Source organism: Lactuca saligna, chromosome 3 (assembly GCF_052625555.1).
Source record: "Lactuca saligna cultivar CGN05327 chromosome 3, ASM5262555v1, whole genome shotgun sequence".
Classification (NCBI taxonomy): domain Eukaryota; kingdom Viridiplantae; phylum Streptophyta; class Magnoliopsida; order Asterales; family Asteraceae; genus Lactuca; species Lactuca saligna.
Window position 1 is genome coordinate 151,831,543 of NC_136419.1, and position 9,712 is coordinate 151,841,254.

A 9,712-nucleotide genomic window follows, 5' to 3' on the forward strand; every position below is an offset into this window, starting at 1 on the left:
TTAAATAAGGAAAAGTACCCTAAAGTGTTTATAGCCTAGAAAACATAAGGAATCACATGTGTTAAGGAGTTTACGGCCAAGACAAGTTCTTAGGCCGTAAACACCTATAAAGGGGTCAAATGACACCCTAACTCCTTCCTTATGCCTAGAACCCAACATAGATCATTACCTAGAAATTTTTGAGACTTGAAAACACCATAACCACCCTCCCAAGGGAGTTTACGGCCATAAACTCCATGGGATATGGTCCCAGGGCCGTAAACTCCTTAAAGGAGTTAATATGACACCCAAACACTTGATTTAGCCTTGAAACAATTCACCAAACTAGTTGTATAAATGATAGGCTTCATTTGGAGACCTTGTTGAGAGTTTACGGCCAAGAGTTTATTCCCCTGGGCCTTAAACTCCAAAGAATATGGTCATTAGACCTTAAACTCCCATTTGAGGTATTACACTCCTTTGTTGCAACCCATTAGCCTCCTAGCACTTGACCAAAAGTGTTTTCCTCGCGTTTAAATGTTTATACTTGTATAATTAGTGTTTTAATCACTAATTATTTATATACATATATCTTCATATGTAATTAGGATCATTGTGTGTGTCTAAAGACTTCACTTGACACCAAGCACTTGTCCGATCATTCCTTACGATAACAGTCCGTTCAATTCCAGTCACTTACTGCAGGTGAGTTCATACCCCTTAAATAATGTTTTAAACTACTTTTAAATGTTTTATGGGGGGGGGGGGATACAAGTAGAATCATACTAGTTATTATATCAATCACATGTGATTAATAATTAGAATTATGCTAGTTATTATATAAATCACATGTGATTAATATGTAACATTCAAATGATTTACTACACATCAGCCGTTTTACCAAACAGTTTTCTTCAAATGATTTGTATAAACATTTTATATGTTTTAAACTCTTTATTACACTATACATTTCACTATGTATATTACATTTCAAACTTATTTACAATTGTGTTTCAAACAAATGTTTCTTTATACTAAACTGTTTTATCAAACCCATGCCTTCAAATTGTTTTATAGATTGACAACAAGTCGATCTTTTCTTAAGATAATAATTATGTTCAAAGGTTTTACAAAACTTACTTTATGCTTTTATATTATAAATTGCATGCCTATATAGGTATATTTATATGAGTAATGTTTAAAAGACTTAGGAAGGCTATCCACCCTATTTCCTTTTCACGCTTGAGATGTGGTCTGGTGGGATATCGGGTACCCGTTCGAAGGTCGTTTAAATATTAGTTATATATCATGTGTACTTATGTAGTCATAAAGGTTCTTCCAGTTCAATCAATACCCTTGGGTAGCAAGGGTATACATCCATATCCATACATACCAGTTAGATTACTAGTAAACTACCATAGGGGTAGTTTAGGAAGATACTAGATTTATTACTAGAACATAATATCATACTATGAGTCAGTTCATTCATGAGTCAATACTTACTACTATGAGAACATACACAACAATACTAGAGAGGAACGTATACGACTATACTAGAGAAGAACATATACAACTATACTAGAGAAGAACATATACAACGATACTAGAACGAGTACATTACTATACATGCTAGATAGAGAGAGATCACGCTTTACAGCTAGCACACATGGAACATTACAGTACATTACTATACTATTACATAGATATGTTTACATGATCACATGTACATGAGTACACTTACAGGAATTACTACTACATTTTATATGTATAGATTCTGTTATATAATCCTCATTCTTATCTTTACCTTGTGATTCAATCACACAATCGACGAGATAGATTGGGATTAATATCCTAGTACCCAAGGATGCATTACGGGACTGACCATTCCTAAAATCTCTATTAGCTACAGAGGTAAAAGCACATCCACGGATGTCAACAGTTGATACCATTACAGGTATACTTTTGGGGACTGACTATTCCTATACCCAGCTGTTAGCAACAGAGGTAAATGTACATCTACGAATGTCTTCAGTTAACATTGTCATTTTCCCGAGTACCAAAGGGTAATACTATTACAGTTAGGTCTTGGTAGAAGACTACATTCAGAACAGTTAGGTCTTGATAGAAGGCTACATGAGAACAGTTAAGTCTTGGTAGAAGACTCCTTTTGTTACTAATAGGAATCATAGGGATTTCTAGGGTTTTTCAAACGTTTACAGTTGTTTTACAAACAGGTTCATAGTATTACCCTTTCAGTTCATTTACATTTTTAATACTTACAATTCGTATTCATACAAATACTTACATTTCGAATACATACAAGTATTTACATACAAATTAAGACACTAAAATACTTATGATCTCACCAGCTTTAAAGATGATACTCGCTTTCAAAATTACTTGTATCCTCAGGTTATCATAGACAGGTACCGATGCAAGGATAAAGGAAGATGGAGCTTGTTCAAGACCCATCTTTCATTTTGATTTATGCTTTAGTGTTTATCAAAATTTAATAGAACACATTTGTATAATAATTATTTTATTAATGCAATGGATGATGTTGTTGCTTGTTTACTACTTTTCATTGTTGTGATACTGTGCATGACGTCCTCCGCCCCAGAACGTTTCCGTCGTTCTTAGTTTTGGGGTGTGACACTGCGTGTCTGACTCGTGTCTAGTCTGAAGCCGAGATCTAATTGCGAACTGCCATAGTATTTGTTAAACCGAGAATTTTCATAAAAAGAACGTCTAAATATGACTTCGTATTAGGAAGTTATGATTTTTCTAAGTTTCAGAATAGCAATAGACAACTAAAAATTCAAAATAAAGATAGAGTGAGTTTTAGCTGATGCAAACTAAACGAGAATCGAAGGCCTCGTCAATAGTAGTACAATGTTAAAAAGACTGACAAAAACGGACATCAGATAAAGAAATTATGAATTTAGATGAAGAAGTTATGAATTTTTAACGTATTTTCCTATCCCAATCTGTTAAAAATAATAATATTAAAAATAAAGTCAAAGTTAGCCAATGAAGTCTATACGAAAGTTGTATAATATATTATTGCCTACGTGTGCATATAAAGAACGTCAAAAATAGAGCCCGTATGCGAAAGTTATGGATTTTAGAAGTTTGGCGCACAAAAAACGAGAAAAATTACAAAAACCGAGAAAAATCCCAAGAACCGAGAAATTTCAAATGAACAGTAATTGGCCACGTCACCCTTGCTCGTATTGGGCCACGTATCTGACTCGTGTCTAGTCTGAAGCCGTGATCCAATTGCGAACTGCCGCGAGTCGCACCGGTGGCCGGTCCGGAGCAAGCCACCTGTCTAACCCTCGCATCCAACGCGTGTCGATGGCTCCCGTCGCATCCAAGCCTCGCTGCTGCTGTCGCGTGTCCCTTCCTTCGGCCGGAGCTACGAACCTCGCACCTATAAAGGGGGTGCGAGATTTCCCGGGTAACTTTTGGTATTTGCCACTTTTTCACCCTAAATCCAATATTTTTAATATTTTGACTTCCCCCAAAGCCCCGGTATCATTTCCATCACCCAAAATACGTTCCAAAGTGCCCGAGAAGCCCGAGAAATTTATCATTTCAATTTGAAGGTCAACCCTCACAAGGCCCATTTTTCAATAAAGCTCTCAGTTTTCAACGAAGAAACTTTATTATTATAACGAAGCGTTGCACAAATTACACTTTTAACCCTCAGTTATTTCACGATGAGTTCAATATATAGGAACAATTTTATGTTATGTGTTATATGTGCTATGTGCTTTTCCGTTGTTATTATTTATGCTTTTTATGATAGCAAAGTTATACCTTTGACCATGTGATCAGTGAAAAGACTTAGATTCACGGTGGTACTGGTATGTAGCCTCTGGCTATGTAGAGCATGTCTCGTAAAAGAATGACTTCTATTCTAGGGCATTGGCAGAAGGTTAGATAGGGCTGAAAGCTTGAAATCTACCAAAATGTTTAATCAGAAAGTGTATGTCTTCTGTGCCATTTGGGTCGAAGCTTTATTGATGTATATTAAGTATGGAAATTGTTATGTCTCATTGATTGTATATCTTTGAATCAAATCATTGATTAATATGGAAAACTTGTCACATGATTCACGTATGCCTTTGTGGATCCTTGTTCCTCTTTTCTTCTATCATATTGAAGTGTATATATATATATATATATATATATATATGACATAACATTATATTGTATCTATTATTGAACTTACTAAGCGTCACCGCTTACCCTCTCAATGTTTAACAATTACAAGAAATAAACAACCAATATAGTTATATACTGATAGAAGATTTTGAATAATTTGAAACTATTGTATTTAGTAATCATGTATGTATAAAAGTATAGTATCCTGAGTAGTTGTGTAATATATAACACTTTGTAATAGTCGGTTTGTATCCAATAGTTTGTAATCACTTTATCAATGTAATATATTGCTTTTATGAATATACATGTAGCATGTTTTGGAGTAATAATTGTCAAATATGAAAGTGTGGGTCTTTCAATATGGTTGGAAATCTTCCCTTTTTCATCCATCAGTTGTTTCTCCATCTTACCAGGTCAATTTATTTCTTACTATTTTTTGTGTTTGTAACGATTTCAAGAATTGGCCACATCACAACCCTAATTTGGGTTTGCTTTCTAATCTTAGTGCAGGTAAGGTGAGAAGGTAAATGTATAATCATATTCTCTTAATCATGGTGGCTTGAGCATTGGATCACCTTCTATTAATCAGTGTTCTAATAAACATCAGAAAAAATTATCAAGATTTGTTTATATGCGCTAACTAAGGTTTTCTTTCTTCACCTTCTCTTTGTCAAATTTTTTTTCATGAGATCCATATAATAGAAAACTTAATGTAAATGACAGTTACAACAGAAAGTTGGCGTTGTATAGCGATGAATGCATCATAGAAAGAAGCATAATGATACATTTTACTTGCTCAGGTATGTGCTGCTTGGACAAGAAGAACTTCATCTTTGCAACTTTCTAGGTTTGTGGGTATCTGACATCATATACACAAACTATTTGGTATTCAATATCTATATTTGCAACTTCCGGTTGCCATTTGATTTTTTTTCAACTTTCTGCTTATGTGGCAATATTTGAAGATGTGGCAATCGTTTGCCACATCATCATTGGTTGAATGCCACATAAGCAAAAAGTTGAAAAAAAAGAACAAACAACAACCGGTCACCGGTTCTTCAAGTTAAAAAAATATTGTTTTTGGAAGAAAACAATAAGTACGTTGTTATATCCTGCTATTTGCTAAAATTTATAATGACATTTTTAATAGTTCTTGGAACCCCTTAGGAAGATGGAAAAAGACCTTCATGGTGCTTATATGCAGGTAACGATGATGTTCTTCTAATTTATACCTATAAATTGTTTATTGGGTAAAAAAAATCAGCATTGATAAATCTGCAAGATGATTGTCTAGAAATTGCAAAAACAAGAATGGAAATAGCTAACATAGACCATGGAAAATAGTTGTGTTAACAACAATAATAGTTGTACTTTTATATCTGTATAGGTAGGAGTTATATCAAGAGAAGTCCATGAATTGCATTTTTTTAATATGGCATGGACGATTCAGGAAGGAACATAAATATGGTTATCTAAAAATCGACACATAGTATTATAGATACACATAGTATTATAGATACACTTACACAAGAAAATGGTTCGTTTTTTTTCATTACTATGTTTCTATATCAAAGTTTTTATTGCTTTCATATCTAGGATTTTATTGATGAGTAATTTCTTTTGCATTTAAGGATTCAAAGATTAGTCCCCAACAAAAGCAAAAACAGACGGTGGATTATGGAAAAGAAGGATTAGAGGGTATAAATCCCAATTGTTCGATTAAAAAACTAACTTATTTAATTATTTACTATAATTAATAGGTATGATTACCATTATATCCTTATAGTAATAATTAATAAACTTTTTTTCTTAAATTTTGATTTATGATTTGAAGTAATTATTTGTTGTGTATTATTTTTAGAAGTAGAAATGATGAATGTATGAATGAAGGTAACATGCAGAAATTAACAATTTCAACAAATATGGGCTAATTGTCCGACTAAAAGAGAGGCAAAGTTATTTCTTTTTGTGTTGAAATTTAAACTTCATTTGTCACTTTGTATCTGTACCTTTGATGTTTACAATAATGATACACAATTTGTTAGTATAAGATTCAATTAGAGCTCTAATATTTAGCCAACTGCAAAGTATTGTACAGTTTGTTGTTATTTCATGTTTTCTAATAAGACTATGAAATACACTTCAATCCCTACAACTCCAACACCCGCAATGCGAGATTCTTCCCTAGTTTTATATAAAAAATATGAGATTTTCTAACATGTGCCCTAATGTCACACATAAGAAGCATTAATTGAACTATTAATTATGGGGAATATTGTCATAAATGTGAAATTTATTAATTATAGAAAATATTATTCATAATTAATGCATTTCACATTTAATTATGAGAATATTTCTCATAATTAATAGCTTTTATGTGTACCCTTAGGCACATATTAGAAAATCCCAAAAAAGATATAAAGAATTATCAAAAATATATCAATAGTGATATCATTTTGTAGATAATTATTTTCTAGATAGTTTAGTATATTTTATTTATTTATTTTATAAATATATCATTTAATTATTGATATAGTAAATATATTAAAAAACTAAATTAAAAGAAAATTTGAAAAATAGACAAGTGGCAAATAGAGAAAGACCAACTACATATTTGGTGGACCAAAGAGGTTGGTGGGTTTTAGTGGGTTTTTTTTTTTTTTTTTTTTTTTTTTTTTTTTTTTTTTAATTTTTTTTTTAATTATAATGGACAACCAACAACATTGTAATCACTAATAGAAATAGTCTTAGCAAACCAACTCAAACTATTTTTTTATTATATAAATAATGAACTTTAAGATTATTTTTTGAGAAAACTTCAAAAATGGTCCCTGTGCTTTCCAGAAATATCAAGTTTAGTCCCTAAATTCAAAAAACCTCACAGATGGTCCTTGTGGTTTCAAAACTTTTAAGAAATGGTCCTTCTGGCTCACTCCGTTAGCATTTCACCGTTAACTCATTTTTTAATAATATATTGCAGGGGTAATTTCGTTATTTCAGTTGTAACCTCCTCTCTTTAAAAGAAACCGCATGTCTGATTTTTGGGCAAATCCTTTAGCTTCATCAGTCGATCATCTCTCCTCCTTTCCATTGTTGCTCGACCGTTGCACCCTTCACGACATCCAATTGCTTCTGATTCAAAGATGGTGACTTGCAGATGTGGGAATGAAGCAACGAAGATCACTTCATGGACGGATCGTAACCCTGGAAGATAATTTTGGAACTGTAGAAGATGTGGTTTCATTCGATGGTCAGATCCTCCTATGTGTGGTAGGGATTTGGTGGTGATTCCAGGTTTGATAAGATCAAAGAATCGATTGGAAGAGAGGGTCGCCATTGTAACTGCAAAATTGTGGAACTACCAACTAATGTTGTTTTGTTCATGGGTGTTTTTTTGGTATTATTTTAATCTCTAGGTATCTTGTGAAGGTTTTGATGGTAATGGAGTTTTGGTTTTTGGTTTGTAACCATTGCAGGGTTTTTTTTTATTTTAATCGGAGAGTTTTTTTTTGCTTTCAGTTTATGTAGGTAGTTTTGGAATTGGTGTTGTTGTATTTGGTTTATGTATCAGATTAATGTGTAATGCAGTGGTAATGGTAATGGTAATGGAATGTAGTTTGTTATAGTTCATTGTTCAATTTCTTGAATGTTTTTGAAATGCAATTCTTAAGTGTATTGTAAATGCATCTTGAAGATGGTTTTCATTTGCAATTGAAATGTACAATCTTATTAATTGATCTGTGAAGGGTAGTACACAAAACATATTAATTCATTACCAAAAAGTGCATACACACCATTACATTCAAAGTTATAAAGTTCTTAACACAACCATGATGCAAAGTTTTCAAAAGACCTACAACACAAGCATTACATGCAAAGTTTTCAAGTTCTTAACACATCTTCAAACAAGTACACATGACATAAGTTTCTAAATACCTACAACACCAGCATCCTAATAACCACTAAGTTTCAGCCCCCTCCAACTTCACCACTGCCTCCCTGCCCTTTACATGTTCTGGAATTGTGCCCTTTGTTATGACACTTTGAACAAGTGACTGCCAAATATTTCCTGCTCAATCTACCAGCTTGGCTGTTTGGCTCATCAACACCCCTCATTCTCTTCTTCTTAGGCCTCCCAACCTACACATGTTGATATACTATAGTTAAAATTGAATTCATTCCATGTTCACATGTATACTATATTTTTGGTGTACTTTGAATACAAACCCGTGTCTTATGTTTTGGTGGAAGTAAAGTGAATGGGCAGTCACTTTTAGGCCACATTGTACGTCCATTCAATGGATCAATTTTGTTGAAATACATGGCTTTCCATGTTGATAATCTATAGCAAGGATGGACCCATTCATCAACATGTGGGGCATTTTCACCATTTTCAATTTTGTCCCATATAGCACAAACAACATGTCTACATGGGAAACCTGTAATCTCCCAAAACTTACGACTGCAACTTTGATCATTCAAGTTTACCACATATTGGTCTTGCCATGTGCCTGGCACTTGGTACTTCCCTGCCCCATTGTATTTAGCCACATACTTTGATGCATCAACCTTAATCTTTTCAAACAATGTAGTTGCAGTAGGGGTTAGAAGTCCTTCACACTTATCTATTTCCTTCTGCACCACACATAACCTCTTCATGAGATACTCTCTAATATACTTTAAGCAAGTGATAATAGGTTTATCCCTACCTTCATCTAGCTTAGAATTGAATACCTCACAAAGGTTATTCAACAAACAATCAGTATATTCCCTTCCTGAATAATAGATATTAACATAAGACAATTACACATATAGTAAACACACAATAGGGAAGATTAACATTTCTCAATAAATTTCTAGAAACTTACCACTAAAGTGAGATTTAGCCCAAGTGTTTACTGGGATCTTAGACGCCCAAGCATGAGCCTCTGCAATGATCTTCTTCAACTCATCCATTGGTCTATTAAAATGATTGACTGTTGTTGCTCTACCACACTCCCAATGCTGGTCACTTAAGTCTTTTCCTTTCTGGAATAGCTTTAAATGTCACAGCCTCATCACAGCCTCATCATCCAATTGGATCATTGAGACTTCTTCAATCTTTTCTTCTTTTTGCTTGATTTCTGGACTAGCTTTAAACGTCACAGCCTCATCACCCACCCTTAATGTTAATGTGGACTCACATATATCAATTAAAGCACACGCGGTGTTCAGGAAGGATCTCCCCAAAATAATTGGAATTTTGGGGTCTTCTTCCATATCAACTACCACGAAGTCTACTGGGAAAATAAACTTGTCAACTTTTATAAGGAGATCTTCACAAACGCCTTGTGGATGAATTATTGTCTTGTCCGCCAAATGGATTTTCATATTCACCGGTTTTGGTTCTGGTAAATTCAACTGCTTAAAGAATGAAAAAGGCATCATATTGATGCTTGCCCCCGAGTCAGCTAATGCTCGGGTGAAGACCTTATTACCAAATTGGCACGGAAGCACAATATTTCCTGGATCACCCTTCTTTTCAGGTAGCTCACTCATCAATACTTCTGCGACTTCAGCCAAA

At 33.7% G+C, this 9,712-nt stretch overlaps 1 protein-coding gene across 1 annotated transcript; it reads right to left on the reverse strand.

Moving 5' to 3' along the window:
* Positions 1 to 8,118: 8,118 nt before the first annotated feature.
* Positions 8,119 to 9,105, reverse strand: LOC145036075 (uncharacterized). The gene is made up of 3 exons (XM_078984555.1): positions 9,018 to 9,105; positions 8,377 to 8,924; positions 8,119 to 8,289 (listed from the first exon to the last, which is right to left on the reverse strand). The coding sequence occupies exons 1-3, from the start codon at positions 9,103 to 9,105 to the stop codon at positions 8,119 to 8,121; spliced, it is 807 nt and encodes a 268-aa protein (XP_078840681.1).
* Positions 9,106 to 9,712: the final 607 nt, after the last annotated feature.

Coding starts and splice junctions, on each gene's coding strand:
- LOC145036075 (XM_078984555.1), bottom strand. CDS start 9,105: ATGGATGAGTTGAAGAAGATCATTGCAGAGGCTCATGCTTGGGCGTCT. Junction 8,925..9,017: donor GGCTAAATCTCACTTTAGTG/GTAAGTTTCTAG, acceptor TCTATTATTCAG/GAAGGGAATATACTGATTGT. Junction 8,290..8,376: donor CACCAAAACATAAGACACGG/GTTTGTATTCAA, acceptor CAACATGTGTAG/GTTGGGAGGCCTAAGAAGAA.